The sequence below is a fragment of the Protopterus annectens genome, chromosome 9.part0 (genome assembly GCF_019279795.1).
Source record: "Protopterus annectens isolate FY-2018-M chromosome 9.part0, PAN1.0, whole genome shotgun sequence".
Classification (NCBI taxonomy): domain Eukaryota; kingdom Metazoa; phylum Chordata; order Ceratodontiformes; family Protopteridae; genus Protopterus; species Protopterus annectens.
In genome coordinates, this window is record NC_056743.1 from 1,813,044,341 (window position 1) to 1,813,063,866 (window position 19,526).

A 19,526-nucleotide genomic window follows, 5' to 3' on the forward strand; every position below is an offset into this window, starting at 1 on the left:
GGAAGTTCATTTGTCAGCAACCTGTGGGACAGAGTCCCCAGCTACCTGCACCTTGGGTGGCCATCATGGAAGGATATTACGAAGCACCGCAGAGCCAAAGGATGCTCTCCCTCTAGAAAGCACGTCTAGTTTGTAGTGGTTAATAAAGGTATGCGATGAAGCCCAAGTGGCTGCAGAACAAATATCATCCAACGGAACTCTAGACTTGAAGGCCGCAGAGGTAGAAATGGAGTGGGTGGAATGAGCACAAACTCCTTTGGGTACTGGTCTACCCGAGGCTTGATACGCCAATAGGATACATTGAGAAATCCAGCGAGATAAAGATACTTTTGAGATAGCTTTCCCCAAGTTAAATTTGGCAAAGGAAACAAACAGCCGGTCGGATTGTCTATGGTACACTCTATCTGGGTGAAAGATCAGGTAAGGAGGCTTCACAGAGAGAGCTTGAAGCTCCGACACTCTTTTTGCTGAAGTGATGGCTACAAGGAATGCTGTTTTCCATGACAAGAATTTGAGATCTACTGAAGCAGCGGGTTCAAATGGTGGAGCAGTCAAGGCTTGAAGAACTAATATAAGATCTCATGGGGGCACGGCTTCCTTTACAGGGGGTCTAAGTAAAAAGGTGCCTTTGAGAAAGGTTTTACACAACTTGGCCGACATCAAAGGCCCTGTATCATGTCCCACATGGTAATATGATATGGCTGCCAATTGCACTTTGACAGTTGAACAACTAGCGCCTTCCTGAAAGAGTTCAGTTAGGAAGTCTAATATGGATGGAAGAGGAGCCGTAAAGGGATCTAGATCATGATGCTCTGCCCAGATGGAAAAACGTTTCCATTTACTGCGATACACTTTCCTGGTGGAGGGATTATGCGTTGCCACGAAGATGGCTTTGACTGGTGAAGAAATACCGGGAGTCCTAACTAGGAGTGGAACTGGAGCAACCAAGCTGTCAGTTTCAGATTGTCCAGGTTTGGGATCGGTAAGTTCAACGGATGGGAGATGAGATCCGGAGTGGGATCTAGAATCCAAGGGTGATTCACAAGGTGAGACCACAGGTAAGGGAACCAAATTTGCCGAGGCCAGAATGGGGCAATGAGGATCATCCTGCTCCCCAGCCGTGAGGCTTTCTGTAAGAGTTGTAGCATTAGTGGTAGAGGAGGATAGGCATAGAGTAGACCGGGTGGCCAAGCATGCACCAGAGCGTCTCTTGGAGTTTCCCCTGGAGGGGGGATTAGAGCGAAAAAATTGCCGCATTTGGTGTTTGATGGAGACACAAAAAGATCGCAGCAGGGTTGCCCCCATGTTGCGAATATCTGCTTCGCTACTAGTGGATTGAGAGACCACTCGTACGGGGTAAGGAGGGTGCGACTGAGCTTGTCCGCTAGGATGTTGGTCCTCCCCGGAATGTGCGTTGCAATCAGAAAGCGGTTGGAGGAGATCGCCCATTCCCACACTCTCATGGCTTCGCGGCATAGAGGGTAAGATCTGGTTCCCCCCTGTTTGTTGATGTACCAGACCACCGACATGTTGTCCGACTGAATTGCAATCGTTCCTGTGGGGAGGAGGTCCTGAAGTGCTTGCAACGCAAACAGCACCACTCTCATCTCCAGAACGTTGATATGCAGGGAGGTCTCTGTATCGTTCCATGTGCCTTGGACTGTCCTGCCTGAATAATGCCCCCCCCACCCGAGGCGGGAAGCGTCCGTGGTCACCGTGGCGAGAGGGGGAGAGGTGCAGAAGGGACAGCCCGTATAGAAGTTCAAGGCTTGGAGCCACCATAGTAGCACCCTCCTGCAAGCCTTGCTGATAGCAATGGGATGGTGGAGAGGAAGAGATAGAAAAGAGCATTGCACTAGAAGAGTCCATTGCAGTACCCGCATGTTCAAACGGGCGCATGGAAGGAGCGTAATCGCTGCCGCCATGGAGCCTAGTGCCCTCAGGACCAATTCCGCTGGTGAAGTATCTGATTGGAGGATAGCCCGCACATGGAGTTGTAAGTTCTGGATTCTCTCGGAAGTTAGGAAGGCTCGCAACTCTCTGGTGTCTATTCTGGCACCTATAAATTCTATGACCTGCGTTGGAGCCAGAAGAGATTTGTCGACGTTGATCGTAATGCCTAACTGTGGGGCTAGACGGAGAAAGAAGTCTCTGGCTGAGCAGAGTAGATGCCTTATTGGTGTGGTCAGGAGCCAGTCGTCCAGGTACGGAAAGACCTGTATTCCCTGGAGTCTCAGGTGGGCCGCAATCACTGCTAATACCTTGGTGAACACCCTGGGGGCTGTGGTGAGGCCAAAGGGAAGGACCCTGAACTGGTAGTGACTGGCCCCCAGCTGGAAGCGAAGGAACCTCCTGGATCGTTCGTCCATTAAAATGTGGTAGTACGCATCCTTGAGGTCTATGGAGCACATCCAATTGTTCTCCCTTAAAAGGGGGAGAACAGATTGAAGAGTGACCATTCGGAATTTTTCCTTGGTTACTGACAGGTTCAAGCGGGAAAGGTGTAGGATCGGTCTCAAGTCCCCCGTCTTTTTTGGCACCAAAAAGAACCTGGAGTAGAACCCTAATCCGAGCTGGTCTTGGGGGACGGGCTGGATGGCTCTTTTTCTTAGCAGCTGCTGAATTTCTGCAGCTGCGGCCTCCCTCTGATCGGGTGGTACATCGGGGAGGTTCTTGGATTTGGGGACATGGAGCAATGGTATTTTGTACCCACTGGATATAATGCGAAGCACCCAGCGGTCTGTCGTGATGGACTCCCATGCCGCTAGGTGTTCCGAGAAGCGCCCCCCGACTGCCTCCAGAGTGGAGCAGCCGGGCAACCCCTCAGGGCTGCTGCGTGGGCCGCTCAGAGAAAGGTTCTCTGGACCCAAAGTTTCTCGGAGCCCCTCTGCCCCTGGGGCAGCGTCCTCCCTGTCCACCTCTGCCACGGTAGGACTGGTTATCCGGAGCGGGTTGGGAATGTTGTGATTTTTGGAACCACATCTTCCTCTGACCCTTTTGGTTCCTCGAAAAGGACCGCTGGGGAGCAGAGAAGTGGACTCTGACGGCAGACAACGTCTTCCCATCCTTCTCGCTCTGGACAAGTGTCTCGCGTACTGTTTTGCCAAACAGGGCAGAACCATCAAAAGGGGCGTTCGTGAAGGACACTTTAAAGGGCTCCGCAAAATCGCAATGACGGAGCCAGGCCTGACGTCTCATGACTAGGCCTGCTCCGCTAGCCCTAGCGGCTCCCTCTGTAGCGTGGGACAATAGCCGCATAGAGGTGTTTGAAATTGATCTCAGAGTGGCCATTCGGGTGGTGTACAATTGTTTGTCATCCTCCGACATGGACTCAGGGGGGGATGCAGCGTATTCTTTGATAAGATACCGCTGCATCCTGGTGACATGTGCCATATAGTTCAGAGACCTTACCGAGAAGGTCGCTGAACTAAAAACTCGCTTCCCTAAGCGGTCCATCAAACGGGACTCTTTGCTCGGTGGATGGACTGAGGGGCTCTCCTGAGCCAATTCCCTCTTCATGGCTGCCGCCGTCAACATGGCATCTATGGGGGGGCCCCTTACTCCAATGTGATCGGTCTGAGGGGGGGCTAAGAATTCTATCCGGGCGTTTCGGTATTGGCTCCATGGTGTCCGGATCCTTCCACGCCCTGGTGGTAATGAGGTCCACCAGGGGGTCGGCCGGAGGGGACACCCAAGAGGTAGACGGGTCTGCCTCAAATGCCTACAGAAACATGGACTCGTCAGAGGAAGACTTGGGGGCGGACCACCCACCTCTGATCCTCAGCATCTCCATGATGTCTCCAAAGGAGACATCCTCAGGGGGGCAATCTTGGGGAGCCTTCCCCTTCCTCCAAGCCCTTGTCCTCGGTTAAGGACTCAGGGGAGTCCACGTGCCTCCTTTTGCACTTATGCTTGCGAGGAACTTCCTCGGGGGGGCTGTCCGAGGAGGCCTCGCCAGCAACATCTTGTTCCAATGGAACCATCTGTGACATCGAAGCAGGCTGTTCCTTTGGCCGGGTGATGGAAGCCTGGCCCAGCAGAGAGGGAGTGCAGGGAGGAGCCTATGCAAGGACCGGGGGTCCGGATGCTCTCAACAGAGCCCTCTCCACAACATCGAAGGCCGAGGGAGAGCCACTCTCTATTGGATCCGAAAGTCAGCTCCCACTCGGATCCGATGAAGGGAGCGGAGCCAGCGCCGAGACCATCAGATCCGAGGGACCAGTGGGCTCCGACCTGGATGGAGCCGAAGGCACACTGAATCCCCCGGATCCGAAGCTCGGACCACGGCTCTGAGAGGTCGGATCCGACAGGCTCGAGGGCAGGGTCTGGTCCGAAGTATCAAGTACTGTCGGCGCCGACCCACCCCCGGCTCCAACGCTGCTCGGCTCCGAACGCTCCGAACCCGGATAGCGGGTCGGAGAAGGAGCAATAGGATGGAAAAAGGGTGTCGAGCTCCCCCCCGGAGGGGGGGGGAGGCAAGAGCACTCCCATCTGCAGCTGGGCCTGGATGAATCTTCGCATCATCCTGTCCAAGTCTGCATCGGATATACTAAAAGTAGATCTCGAAGAGGCCACCGAGGCAGCCCTGGAATGCCGCCTCGATGACCTCGACGGAGATCGGGTCTTCTCCTCCTCCTCGGGTCCCAGGGAGAAACAAGGGGATCGGAGCTGAGGAGGAGGAGACCTAGAAGCAGTGGAGGGAGAAGCAGTGGAGGGAGAAGCCCGCTTAGCTGGCGGGGCCGAAATGGAGGTCTCGGCCCGCCACTTGTGGTGCTTCTCCCTCCGTTTCTCCCTCCTGGCCTCCCTGTCCGCCGACACTTTAGCGGGAGTTTGAGTCCCGGACGGAGGCAGGGGGCAGGAGTGGCAGCAACCACAGGCTGTGGTGGAGCCACGGGAGCAGCAGAGGCAGCGGAGGCCGAAGCCGAGTCCGGGGGTAAAAGTCCCGCAAGGACCAGCTTCGACCTCCGCTCTTTCAGTGCCCCGGGGTTGAACGCTGCACAGATGGTACAGCCTGAGGTAAGGTGTTCAACCCCAAGGCACCGAACGCACTGAGTGTGGCCATCAGCCATGGAGAGCTTATGGCCACACTCGGTACATTTAGAAAATATGGCTTTTTGGGCCTCAGCCATTTTTTAAAGAAAAAACAACTACAAACACACACAGGCCCCAAAAAGAAACACAACACACACGCACACACTAATGACCAGCGAAGGGAGGGGGGACTAATTAAAGTAAAAAATAATAAGGGAACCTAACACTTACACACTTTTTCTTGTTTAATTTAACTAAAAAAGAAAAATGTTGACAGGAAAAATGCAGTAAAATGCAGTAAAATTCCACTTAGCTGACGAGCTCAAGGGGATCCAGCCATCCACAAGTGCGGCAATCTAGATCTGAGGTCATGGAGGGTTAGCAGGGGATTATGGGTGAAGGGAGGAGCTAGGAGCTCGGATCCATTAGCTTGAAACAAGTTGCTGGCTCGGATCCGATATCGGATCCAAGACCCACAGGTTGCTGACAAATGAACTTCCTACTTCAGATCATATGTTTAGCAGCAGTTGGGTTTACTAAAGCAACAACTGCTGGGTCTGATCTGGGATGGGCATATAAAAACTTAAATATTGAGTTATACATTCTAACTGCTTTCATGGGAGCGTCTGGTTGGTTGTAAGGCAAGTTACAGGCTTTCACAAAAACATCCTCCAATGCTAAAAGAACAGGGGGAACTGGAGTAGGTTCTTGAAATTTCAGCTGTAATACATCATAATAAGTTTTCAGTGACTGTGGAATATCATTATTTTACGACTGAGACAACTGATTCATTCTAGACATAGATTCAGAGATAAATAATCCTTCAAAGGGAGTATCCAAAGCTTTACCAATCATCCATTACTGACTTGAATCCAAATCAGAAATCTAAGGAGACAAAACAGAATCTGTCCCTTCACTTTCATTTTGTGGTTCAAAAACTTGAACTTCTTCAGAAAATTAAGAATTTCTTTTCTTTTACCAGAAACAGCTAGACTTGAATGGTTAGTACCCTGAACTAACCCTGAGCTAAGCCCAGTAAATCATTCCTGTCTAAAATGACTGAGGCAGGAGAACAAATAAGTCTAAGTGTTTTTTTTTTTTTTGACAGGGGTTTTGAAGAAACAGACCCACATTTGTCAGGAAAAACCTCCTTAAGGATAAGCATAGAATTCTGCCTAGGCCAAGTGGCATTACCTGCCCTTTCTCCCAGGAGTCTGAAGAGTGACTCTCCCTTGCTTGCTAAGGTCATTCCAACAGCTGCAGATGGTATGTCTAACCTCCATCCATGGTGGCTGTAAGGACTACACCAGAAGGAGCCAAGGAAAAAGATGAATGGTTTCAGGAACTAGTAATGTCCTCAACAGATTCGCCTATCTGCAGCTGGGTCACTTTAGCAGCATCCTATGGCTATTTTCCTCTTTTTGTGTATAGAAGAAGGAAGAACCAAGGAACTGGTAGACTTTTCCATGGTTAAGAAGAAAAAGATGACTGATTCCTGGGAATGCCTGGCAGCAGTAGTCAGTAAAACAAGCAAATTGTAAAAACTGTTTTCCCATAAAGTCACAGTAACAAGCACTTTAAACACGTCTGAACCAAATGTAAAACAACATCACTGACAATCACTCTGTTACTCAAAGTTCATTCCTCACTATTGAGAAATGGCTAACTGATACCTAACTTATCCTAAACCCTAAAAAAATAAACTCCTTCTTTTAATTCCTAAATCCCTCTCCCATCATAAATCTACCTTCACCAATACTTCTAGTGATAACACTATCATAAAACCTGAACCACACACCAAACTCCTTGGAACCATAATTAATGACCAACTAAAATTTGACTTACATATTCAACACTGTATTAAAAAGACACATCAAAAATTGGGACTACTATATAAAAATAAAAAAAATCCTGACTCTTGAATCCAAATCTTTTCTGGCACAAGCTTTTCTCCTTCCCTGTCTCCTCTATGCCTCTCCTATCTTTACATACCTACAATCTTCCTTATGAAACAAACTTGTACAAACATATAATAAAATTGCTAGGTTTGCCATTAACCAACCATACAAATCCCACTACTGCCATGCTTTAAACTACAAGGGCTTGAATTTCTTCAGCTAATGCTCTTATCCCAGCTCCAGTTCATGCACTCATTACTTAATAAACCCGCTTCCTGTCCTGCACTCTCCTCACTGGTATCCTTCTACACGCTTTTTCATTCGCTCCGTAGCTCTGATCAACTCCTTCTTGAAGTATATAAACCAAATAAGAACACAGGTAAACTACTTTACAAATGCACTTTCCAAGCCTGGAACAAACTCCTCCAAATATCTGGCAAATGAAACACTCTTAGTTTCAAAAAAGAACTGAAAAACTACCTGGCTGATATGAGTCCCTGCCCTTGTTATGACCCCACCTTATTCTCCACACCCCTTTTTCTTTCCACTTCTTTTCCACTAACTTACTATCTTATCTAATTAATCATTTTCTATAGAAGCTAAGCATGATGAGAAGTCACCAAATACTTCTTGTATATATGTAAATAATAAATCGAGTGGTATGTTGTATTTCAAACTTGATTTTTTTTGTACAACTACTGGAATGTATGCATGTAACTTTACCCATACTTTTATGTAATGATTAAATATTACTTGAGTGGTATGTTATATTTCAAGCTTGATATTTTATTTGTAGAACTATATGAATTTATGCATGAAACTTTACCCAAACTTTTATGTAACTGTCTTTGACTTCATGTAATGTTGATACACTTTTCTACTGTATTTGTAACTTCCTATTTGTTTTTGTGCTTTTCTCCTCGGGTCTCCAATGAAAATGGGCCCTTGGCTCAGTTGGACCAACCCGGTTAACAAATGACAAACAAACAAATAACTTTTACCACAGAAAAAGCAGTTTGAAATGAGTTTTAACAATTTTGTACCACAACAATAAGAAAATTACTCTTCCATTTAAAAGTCACATAGCAGGTCATCACCTTTTCCTAGCTTTAAAATGATTTTTTTTGTTCACAGAAAAAGTAAAGTAGAAGATTTTTTTGCTAACAGGAACTTATATGACCAGCACTGCAGCAGTGTTAACTGACTTAATCCTCAAAAGCCCACAAGAGAAGCACTCTCAGGTGCCAGGAAAGCTCTGAAGGCCTTGGTGCCCAAACCTGATTTTTTAGTCAGCTCAGCTTGAGTTGACTAATGGTTTGGTGAGTGGAAGAAGTTCTGAAAGCTTTGAAATCTAGCCAGTTGTTATATCGTTAGCAAGATATAACACAAATAGCTAAAGCTACTGCAGCAGTTATCCATGTGATGATTAAATGGACCTGAGTGAGTTGGCACTGAAGAGGGTTCTGAGACCTTGGCATTACATGTTTAATGCTGGGCTTCATCTAGCTGCAAGGATTTTAGAGCTGGATGGGTTAGATAAACTGTTGGAGTTGATGCAACTGGTATTGTTGGAGCTGTCAGAGGGATGACCAGGGAGAACTTCAGCTCCTAAACCACCACCTTCAAAGTGGGAGCCCAGGAAGGAGTACACATAAGGAGAGTTGTGAGGACCATCCCTGTCTGCCATTAGAGGGGGGGGGGTGTAGTGACTCCCATATATATCTGTGCCTTCATGAAAGTTCTCATCATTTGTTCCAAATAAAACTCTCTTACACTTCTGATGGGCCTAGAAGACCTAATTTAGTCTACAGAACAGTCTTGTGCTCACAAATCATGAGAGGATTTGGCGTTGGGGTGTATTATTTAGCATATCTGTCAAGAATGACAATATTCTCAGTTTCATGAATGGTTAATACCAAATGAGATGGTAAGATTGAATCAGAAAGGGTCAGAGATAGACAAGCAGGTAAAGTTGATGGCCTGAACATTTTTGGTGCAGGAGAAGATGATGGAACATAGCCAGAACATCTCTTCCTCTTCTCATTATCCTTACTTTTTCTTTTTCTTTTCCTCTTTAAGAGTTTCTTGTTTGGGATCTTAGAACTCTGCTTTTCAGCTTGTTTGTGCAGCTGTGGTGAAGATGCACTGGCTTTGTCTGCGACTGTAGTGGGAGAAAGGCCTTTTAATATTCATTTGTTTCACTAATCTATTGAAGAACTGGGACCAAATGTCACAACAAGCATCTAAATGGTTGGGACCTAGGCAAATGATACATTATTGGAGTGGGTCATGTGACAGGATGTTATGCCTGTACTTTTGTCATTTTTTTTAATCCTGGAGCCTTTTCTATTTTGTAACTAAAAAGTCAGCATCAAATGAGCAGCTGCAACAAATGAAAGATAAAGATAGGAAGGAGAAATGCTGATGTTTGTCTATTTGTTTGCTTGTTTTTAGACTTAGGAAGGCCATGGATGAGGATAAAAAATGAAGCTGTAAGAAAGGTTGAACCTGGTTAAAGACAGAAGAAAGTGCAACCATGGACCAGAGGCCAAACAGATTCCTCTCAGATGACAGACTTAGGTTGCTTCTAGAAAGGGAGATGGGAGAAAACAGCAAGATCCAGTAAAAAAAAGTAGATTACAGGCAATAACAGTAATAAAAGTCTTCTCTATTTAGTTGAGGAAGGAGCGCTGGAGGGTCACGTCTGGTGTGAAGAATTGAAAGTGAAATCTGAGGAAAAGGAGGAGCCACAAGGTACTATTGGAGATGAGAGAGTTCAAGTGCTGGAGAAGCATATGTGTGAGAGTTGCTGGCTTGGGCCTACCGAAAGGGCAGACAGATAACCCAATCATCAAGATGGTGGGAGAACAACACAGAATCTTGAAATTGACATTTAATGGTCTTGTCTTGTGGGCAAAAGTAAACAAGAAGTGAACAAAAGTTTAACAATTCTACATATGAATTATAAGTCCATCCATTTTCAAACCTTAAGAAATAAACTCTTACCTGACAAGATCAGATAACTTGTATTCTCTTTGTTCAATCCGACTAGATATGAAGATGGTGTCACTCTGCACAGTAATATTGGCAGGGTTCTGGAAAAAAGTTTAAAAATATGTATGAGCAGTCATAATTTTCTACAGCAGTGGAAGTTCTTAAACCAATGTCTTCCTGTTTCCTGTCTAGTATAGCTAAATAGGTTTCCTGCCAGGTAGCTGCCACTGGATTTTAGTATATCCTGTAAGAGTTTGTTAAATTATACAATTTCTGCAGGATAAGGTGTTAAATAATGAACAGGAAACATTGCATTTATGAAGCTTATAAATTGCTAGACATTTAGCAACTTTCCTGTCAGCTTTTATGTGCTTTTTGCCTTGTTGCTCTTTAGCCATCACTGCACCACCACCACCACCACCACCATCACCACTAAAAGGCTGTGGAGCCCATTTGTTTCCCAGACAGCAGAAAACATCTGCTGTGTAAAGGGGAGGGTCAAACTAAATAGGTTGTCACTCAGGCAGATATGAAGGTGTAGTGTAACACAATCTGCCCTCTCATCATTCCACCCTGTTTCTAGGGAGATGCATATTCTCGACCCAGGGGTCACAGGTCTGGCTTCACCCCCCCCCCAATAAATTTCATCTGTATTTAAGTATGTAGCCTAATTATTCCCAGGGAAAAAAAGCTATATGACAGCCCTACACCATAGAGGCACTTCATTTTCTATCCAGAGAGTGTTGGTTTAAGCCCTTATCAAGACATGTTCTTCTTTAATGCTGTACCCCAAAATTTGGACCACAGCCTTTGACTGCAAAGTTTGTGACTGATACAGAAATCCATCTGAACTGTGGTTCAGAAAGGGGCAGATGGATGCACTCTCTCCTTTCTCCTTCTTGTCTGGTTACTTGATGTATTGTGCTGGAGAGAAATTCACTCTTGCAGCTGGATTAAGGTGGTGTGCGCTGATGCATTTTGTTCTATGACAGATGGGGATATATTCCTTTACCTGGACAGAAGTGATGGGCATTGATGCACTTCCTCTGTGTGGGTGAAGTGGAGGAGGCAGAGGAATAGGCTCCTGTACCCGAACTGAGATGGACAGCGATGTACTTCTTTTGGAGGAGGGGGATATTATCCTGCACCTGATCTGAGATGACGGGCATTAATCAACTTTTTCTGGTCTTATTTGCCTGCCTATAACTACAGAAGGTGTGAAGAAGATACACTGCAGTGGTTTAAACAGTGTTAAAAGGTTTTCAAAAATAACAGGCAGTAGACACACTAAAGGCAGATCTTAGTAAAGTATTCAGTACAGGCCTCCGATGGGTTAAAATCAGAATGATAAGAGAATTTACTGGCAGGCAATGAGTTAAGAGTCCAACTAACACAAATGAATACTTCAAAAGGTGTACTTGCTGAAAAGGAACTGTTGGTATTCTGATCAGAGATACAGCAGTTGCTAATGCTTAGAAATACATCCTATGCTATCAGCATGGGGAGAGCATTACATAAAAAGTGTCTTTCAGTGGATGATGTTGTTATTATGCTGCTTATTTATGTTCATACTGACACGAAGTTAACCCACATTCCAAACAACTATGCAAAGCAAATTTTACAGGTTAAAATGAAACTATATATATCTGACATCAAAGTACAAAACTATAAAATAAATACATATAAAGGAATGGGATTCTACATGTGTACAGCTAGGATGGGGTAAAGGAGGCGCATGTCCTGGCCAGAAGATGGCAGGATGTACGACTGACAGGTGCCAGTCAAACAGTAGTGCAGAAGCATTCAGAAATGAATACTGATACTGCATTTGCAGTCAGGGCTGAAGCACTTCAGCGCTTCATGTGTGGCATTTAGCTGTAGCAAGCTGCTTGTTAGATTTTTAGCAAGTGGTTTGCTACAATTTTCTAAGGAGGAGATTTACTTGCACTGTTATTACTCCAACCCATGAATGCACGTAACCATTTAAATGGCAGAACTTAGGCTGATGTACTGAAATGTGGAGAGTAAGTGACTGAAAATCCAGGTTTACATATACCAAACCTGAGATTGATAGTTCTTGGAATTTGTTTCCTTTTCTCTGAAATATGGTTGGTAACTATATAGTTTTCAGGGTGTGGGGGGCTTCCTCCTTACAATAAGAGTACAGAGTGAGTTGCCTCCCTACAAAATACAAGTTTAAAAGACAAGAGCAATGTGTGATATTCACTCTTCTCATGCATTTCTGCTGTTGTTTCTTTCAAGACTCTGCAGTCTGAGTCTTGGCTTTTCAGTAGGGAGCCCATGAAGCACTTTACATAGTGACATTACTGAAAGTAATTCCATTGTTAAGTCGATGCAATTCTCTTAATACTTTGACTGAGGTGACAATTTTGAACCATTTCAGTGGTTTGTATTTCAGCTATGTCACTTTCATCTGAGTGACAAGAATCTGAGGCAGGTACTGTATGACTTTAGTCTAACATATGACATTCCAAATATAGTATTTAAAATGTGTGCGCATGCATTAGTACAAGAGATCTACCATTCAACAAATGGCATGCAGTCACCCTGATCCTAATTTCTCAAATTAACTAGTTCCAGAATGTTTTTGTATTAATGAGGTAGTGAAAAGGATGACCGTACATTTTTTTTCATTCCTGTAGTGTGTTTCTCTTTTCCCTGATGTTGTGCAATCATGAAGTTGACATATGTAAAAAGGGGGCAAAACCCCTCACATGTGGTGATACAGTCTTTTTACCCTACAAAAATGCTTTGTTCTTACTGTTGTCTGCAGTTTCTGCAGGTGTGTTTTGGACAGATCTGACTTGTCCAGTTTGTTGTATAATGAAATGTTCATGAAAAAATTGGTATGTTCTATTTATTTTTGAGAGTTCATGATCTGATCTCATATAAAAACTAGGAAGAAACAAAATATAATTTTATAGGAATATATATCCCCTATCTGTCTGACTTATACTTCATCGCATCATTTTTAAGGTTTGTTTGATTGTTTAAATGTTATGAAACCAATGGTTCTACTATGAATTGCCGACTTCTACACAACTGATGATTCAAAATACTGTAAATAATGCCTGAAAAGCACAGAAAAGAAACATTTTTAACTTTAATTTTTTTTTTCTGCAGGTCTTCCATGCCCCTGAAGTTAGAAGGGAGAAATCTCCCAAAAGCAAGTGAATCATTGCCAGTGCACACATAGAAATTGCACCAGTGATGATCTCCTATGGAAAACAGAGTTCAGCGTTCTGACTTTCATTGTTTTTTTTTTCCTGCGGGAAAATGAAGCTCAAGGATTTCACCTCAGCCAATTGTAGAGAAGCCAAAACCAAGTTTAACTGTTTATTTGGAATACCTAAGGAACACAAGAACATGGTGGGTCCACCCTTTGGGCCCATTATATCCACAGGTGGACGAAAAACTGAACTACACACCAGCTATGTTGACACTAAGGTCAACTGTATCTTTGATATGTTTTCTTGTATTCTCAATGACTCTTGGTACTTTTTCAGACTGTATCAGAAATGTTTGGTTTTAACAAGGTTGCATGAATGGTTACTGATACTGAAAACCTGGTTATGGTTATTTCCCATGACACAGGCCTTAACTGGTTTAGAATAGACTTAGTTTTATGGTGCACTTGACATAACAGACATGACATAAATTGTGAATTTACGGAATTAATTTTTAATCAGTTTTTACATCTGATGGCATTTTTTCAAGCAAATTAATGGCAATGGGAGCAGCTTGTGCCCCCATTGTTACAAACTTAGTGTTGGCATTTAGGGAATATGAGTATATTTTCAAGTCACATTTCATAAGCTGCTTAAAACAATATTTAGAATACCTGGACGATCTTTTTACTTTATGGTCTGGTTCCCAGGAGGCCCTGATTAAGTTACTTACTTTTTTAGAACAAACTAATGATTTTATATCATTTACATATCAGTCATCCAAAACTAGAATTAATTACTCAGATGTCACTATTTTTCAGAATTTTTTGACAAATCACTTTAAATCAAAATTATTTTCTAAATCATCCTTTTCCAGTTGTTATTTACATTTTAAAAGTTGTCAACCACATTGGTAAAAGAGGAATTTAATCAATGGTCAGATGGATACACTTTCCAGGATCACCTCTGATGACGAAGTATTCACACAAAAGGCACTTTGTTTACAGCAGATGCTATTTAACAGGGATTACCCATGAATATATGATTGGCAAGGCATTCAATGAATTTTAATGCAACGGAGACAGCAGAGCTGCCACTATTTTACACTAACCTATTTCTTGTAAATGTATAAATTGTACATTTGCATCCAGACATGATAACAGCTTTTGTTGGTCCATGGTTTTAATTGCTCTAATGACAGCAGGTTGATCAGGCAGATCATCTCTAAAACAGGAAACTGATTACTTTTAAGTGAGAATTTAACAAGTTAGATCCTCAACTTAGATTTATTAAAAAAATCAGGAATTCTGTCAAGACAGTTTTTGCCAAAGGCAGATAGTGTTCTACCAGTAGTATGGCTGGATGGACACTGAAAATGTAAAAATGCAGTGCCTGTAAACAGTGCCATTTTGTGCATGATTTTCTTTATGTTATAGTTGCAAAATTATCCAACGATGATCCTCTGCATAGGTAATTTTCATCACATTACCTACAGAGTTGTTTAGGTTGCAATTTGTGCTTGATATGATGCCTTCTGTGTCATGAAGACTGAGAGACATCTTCAACGATGTATAAATGAACAACAATTACACCATTCTGAAGGGTTACAAAATCAATGCTCTTTACAAACATTCCTTAATTTGCACCACTTTAAGAAATTTTCTGTTTTGTACTGGAAAATTTTAAGGGTGACAACTGGGAAAAAACACAGAAGTATCATGAACTGTTTTGACAGATTAAGCTGAAGTCCAGTGTGTTTTCTTTCCTAAAGTTCATAGGTGTTTACTAGGCTGTTCATCCTTGAGGACCTTAAGAAGCCCTAGTCTTACATTCTCATGATACTTTTCAGCCCTTAAATTTTGTATGTAAATAACCCAGAAATAGGTTGAACAAGGATCTGTTTGAACATTTATATACTCCTTCTGTTTGTGAGGGACAGGAGTGCTTAACCAGAGGTGTATTTGTGGTTACACATCCATTCTTCCAAATTACATTTGAATAAGAATAAGAGAAGTATTTTGCTTTGTGTGGAGTGTAAGATGGTTCCACAGAAGTGGTATTCTCTGTGAAACAAACCTATCCCACCAGCATGTTCTAGTAAACAAATAAATAAGTAAATAATTCTATTTCTATAGTTAGTGTATTAAGAAGATGGATTCTAAGGTATAACACATTATTTATTTCCTATGATGGCTGTGAGTATACACTGTGGTATTAAATGTGTGACCTACTGTTACTGATGTTACAGTAATATTATTTAGAGAGTTATATATTATTCTGATGAAGTCTGTTTAATTGTTGGATGAAAATCCATAAAAATGTCCAAACCAAGTAAGTAAACTTGTACTCAATGTTTATTAAGCCACAAAGTTTCTGTTTAGCTTTTCGTCGGTGACTCCTCACCAACTTCCTCAGAACAGGAAATAAACACATTCAACACATCCTGTTTAAATACTACAATATAACTCCCAACTTTTGTCACACTGCCACCTGTGGTTGGAATACCAAATTGTCAATATATTAAAAAGAACATACAAAAAGGTGTAAGACTATTTAAAAACATATATATAAATATAAGATTAAAAAAACAAGTCATAGGCCAACAGGCTTGACTTGGAAAAAGGAACCAGAAATATGTATTAAAATACAATAAAATAAATAACTCACTTCATGGTTAATAAATTGGACTCATGATGGAGCAATACATGTACAAAAAAAATTTTTAAAAACAAAGGCTACTGAAAAACATGTATCATAATTTTGCACATTAACGTATGAAATAGCAAAACTACCTTATCAAACTTTTCAATTTCAAAACACAAGAAATTGACAACATGTTGTTCAAGCCTGGAAAATGGTATGCTTCCAACCTCAATTGCCAAAGCAATTCTCTGAGTTCCAACAAATGGGAAACAGCCCCCCCCCCCCGTTGTCATGCACAATCTGATCAATCACTGTGAAGCTAAACCCATGCCCTGGGCACTCGCTAATATGTTTAGCAAGTGCATTAGCCATTTTTTCTTTCTTGATGGCATATAGATGTTCATATAGGCACTCATGCAGTTTCCGGTCAGTTATCCCTATATAGAAAGCCGGACATGAAGAACACTGGGCCAGGTAAACCACATGTGTGCTGGCACAGTTGAACCTCCCCTGGATTTTATACTTTCTCTCTCTGATCGCAAAATAAGTTCCTGCTTTCACATATTGGCAGTATCTGCACATGTTGCATTTGAACATGCCTGAATGTGCCTGAGTAGATCTAGGTTTCCTTTCAAGGATGTCTTTTAAGTTGGAACCTCTCTTGTAAATGACTTGAGGATTTAACCCTAAAGCTGAAGGGCCTTGATTGTCTGGTGTCAGTAAACACCAATTCTTCATTATAATATTAGCGATACTCCCCGCATCCAAACTGTAAGTAGTGATGAAGCTGCAGGCATGAGTAGATCTAATCCGAGTATCATCAACCAACACAGCTTGATCTGAAATAGACTGGCCCAAAATGGGGAGATATACCCCATTCGCCCTCTTACGACTTACCTCATTACAGAGGTCTGAAATAAGATGGCCAGGATAACCCCTTTTCAAAAAGAGGTCTCTGATAAACTCACATTCCTTTAAAAAAATCACTGTCCCGTGTCACCATCCTGGCCGCCCGGACCAGTTGGCCCTTGACTATCGACCTCTTCTGATGAAAGGGGTGGTTGCTTACAAAGTGCAAATATGAGTTTGAAAAAGTAGGTTTGCGATGGATGCTGGCCATATAGCAACCCCTAGAGTTATCCTTAGACAGATCAACGTCCAAATAAGCAATTTTCTCCATGGAAAAGTTAGAGGTGAACCTAAGGAATTCAGTAGATGTATAAAAGCATTCCAAGATAGAGTCTGCTACTTCCCTCCCCCCTTGGAGAAATTACTTACTTGGTTTGGATATTTTTACGGATTTTTGAATATGGTGTGCAGATCCCTGGCTCCTTCTTGTATAGCAGTTGGTTTTGTTTTTTTATTGTTGAGCTAATTGTTGGATGAAAGCACTCAAAAAATCCATTTGGGACCAAGTTCTTGTTGACACTGTTTTTTTGTGGGTTTGTGAAACAGATGTGGAGTGAGTACAAGGCACTAAGTTGTGTAACTTTCTCACATTTATAATAAATTTTGACCAGTATACTGCCAATGATTTGAATAAACTTAATGATTTTTGACTCAGTGAGCAGGACTAGAACCAGCAAATCATAGCAGGCATAAGTAACTGAAAACTGTATTAGTATATATATTTATTACCGTGAATAGGTGGATTGAAAAATATACATCCTATGGCAAGCAAACCTTCTATGATAATTTATAGTAAGCTAGGTTAAATTCTTCTACACTCTCACCTGATAAATCTTGAATGTTATTTATTTTGGCTGAAACCAAGTGTATTTTTCACCATGGAACTATTTTAAGCAAGACCTTTTACAAATTATATTCAAATGTCTTTGACTGTTTTTTTTTTCCCTTAACAGAGGCTTTGAATTCCTGGAATAACAAAATATATCATCTGTGGGGCCTGTGCTATGTATATTTATGTTATTAGATACACATTAGACATAACATTATTTGTGTACTACCTAGCACCGGAGAATACTAGAAGGTGATTGTTTTCTTTCAAACCTAACAACAAACATAGAAAAGATAGTTTGTTCTTCTCTTGGCTTTTCCCGATTAGGGGTCACCACAGCAGAACTCCGGTCCGCTAATGATTGGCAGTCGATTTTTACAGTGCCACGGTGCCAGCCCAACACCTAACATTCAACGAAAGCATGCCCATTCACACATGTCTTTGGAACGCCACTCCACCATGGGGAGAACATGCAGACTCCACACAGAAGGCGCTCCAGCTGAAAATCGAACCGGAGAACCTCTTGCTGTGAGGTGCACCACCGCGGCTTCCAGCATAGGAAAGATAGTATTATACTATATTTGACATACTCAATATTTTAATGCTAGCAATTTATTTAAATGAAAGTTAAATGGCCATTAACTGATAAATATGAGAAAATGTTTCAATAAATTGTCAGTCTTCTAAAGTTTCCAAATAAAACAACATCAAAATAACATTATGGTACTACTGCTCAACTCTATGAGCCTTAACAAAAAAGTACAGTTGTGTAAGTTGTACTTACCTATAACAGCAGATGTTCAAATTATTTATTGCTGCAATAGGGTATTGGGTGTATCCTGCCAAGGATACAGAAACTGGCCAATCTCCCAAAGCTTTCATTCTTCCCACACAATCACTCTGGCCACGTATAGGCTGAGCCCTTTTTGGAGGAAGTTATAACACCAACCAGAGTTAACAGAAATATTCAGGACTTTCTTGCCCATCAACAAAAAATGGGGAAATTGTTCTGACAACATCTCCAACATCAACACAATGATTTCAGGGACAGGTATATCTCACAGAGGATACCACTGCCCTGGAACTGACACCTCATCTGCATAAAACAAAGTTCATCCCTGTCCATAGTCAAGTGCAACTTAGATCTATGGGTGGGAAACAGAACATTTCCCCAGGACTGGACCCCATGTAGTACTAATGGACAGAGGCAGCTCCTAAATCTTTTATCACATGCATGACAGGTCCCCTCATATGATCTGTGGTATGATCCCAGTTATTCTCATTAAGTGTAATATACAATTATCAACCAGTGGATGGGTAAGGCCAATTTATATCCAAATGGGTTAAGTTAATTTGAGCACAAAAAGAGAAACTGGCTAGGCTTAAAATTGCCCACAAGGGCAGACAGCCTTGTACATACCTATGAACCTATGACAAACTAAGACAGAAATAACAAAAACAACATTATATCTTACAATAACTACACACAAGAATGGGGATGGCAGGTGGGTGCTGCTACAGCAGCATTGAAGAATTTGAGCATCTACTATATGTAGCGAAACCTATACAAATGTTCTATGTTCATCATTCTTACTGGTGTAGTAGCCTAAAGGCAGACTACCTTAGTTTAACCAGCCTGGAAGCAGAAAGGATAGGTTCCCCTGGAAAGTGGTCATAGCAAAAACAGCCCTGTACCTGAAAGAGGATTCCAGCTTGTATTGCTTTATAAATGTATAGATGGAGAAACAAGTTGCTGTCTCTAGATTGCTTCTAGAGTCCAGTCCCTTCTGGTATGACATTGTAGAAGCTAAGCTCTTGTAGAATGGGCCTTTACATGCCTGGAATGGATTTTCCATTGTGAGAGTAACAAACAACAGTATCAGAGGACATCCACTTGGAATTAGTCTGTTTAGACACAGTTTGACCTTTCTTTATCCCAGAATAGGAAACAAATAGATGGTTAGCTTTCCAAAAGGACTTAGTTCTGTCAAGATAGTACCTGAATTGCCTATGCAGATCCAGTGTGTGTAGAAT

At 42.3% G+C, this 19,526-nt stretch overlaps 1 protein-coding gene across 1 annotated transcript in view; it reads right to left on the bottom strand.

Annotated features, from left to right (window-relative positions):
* The window catches only part of LOC122812280 (venom factor-like), a 2,973,268-nt gene that overhangs the window by 2,663,169 nt on the left and 290,573 nt on the right, over window positions 1-19,526 (bottom strand). Inside the window, exon 5 of the mRNA XM_044084681.1 lies at window positions 9,936-10,024. Coding sequence (XP_043940616.1) covers window positions 9,936-10,024 — 89 coding nt within the window. The remainder of the gene's footprint in view (window positions 1-9,935; window positions 10,025-19,526) is intronic.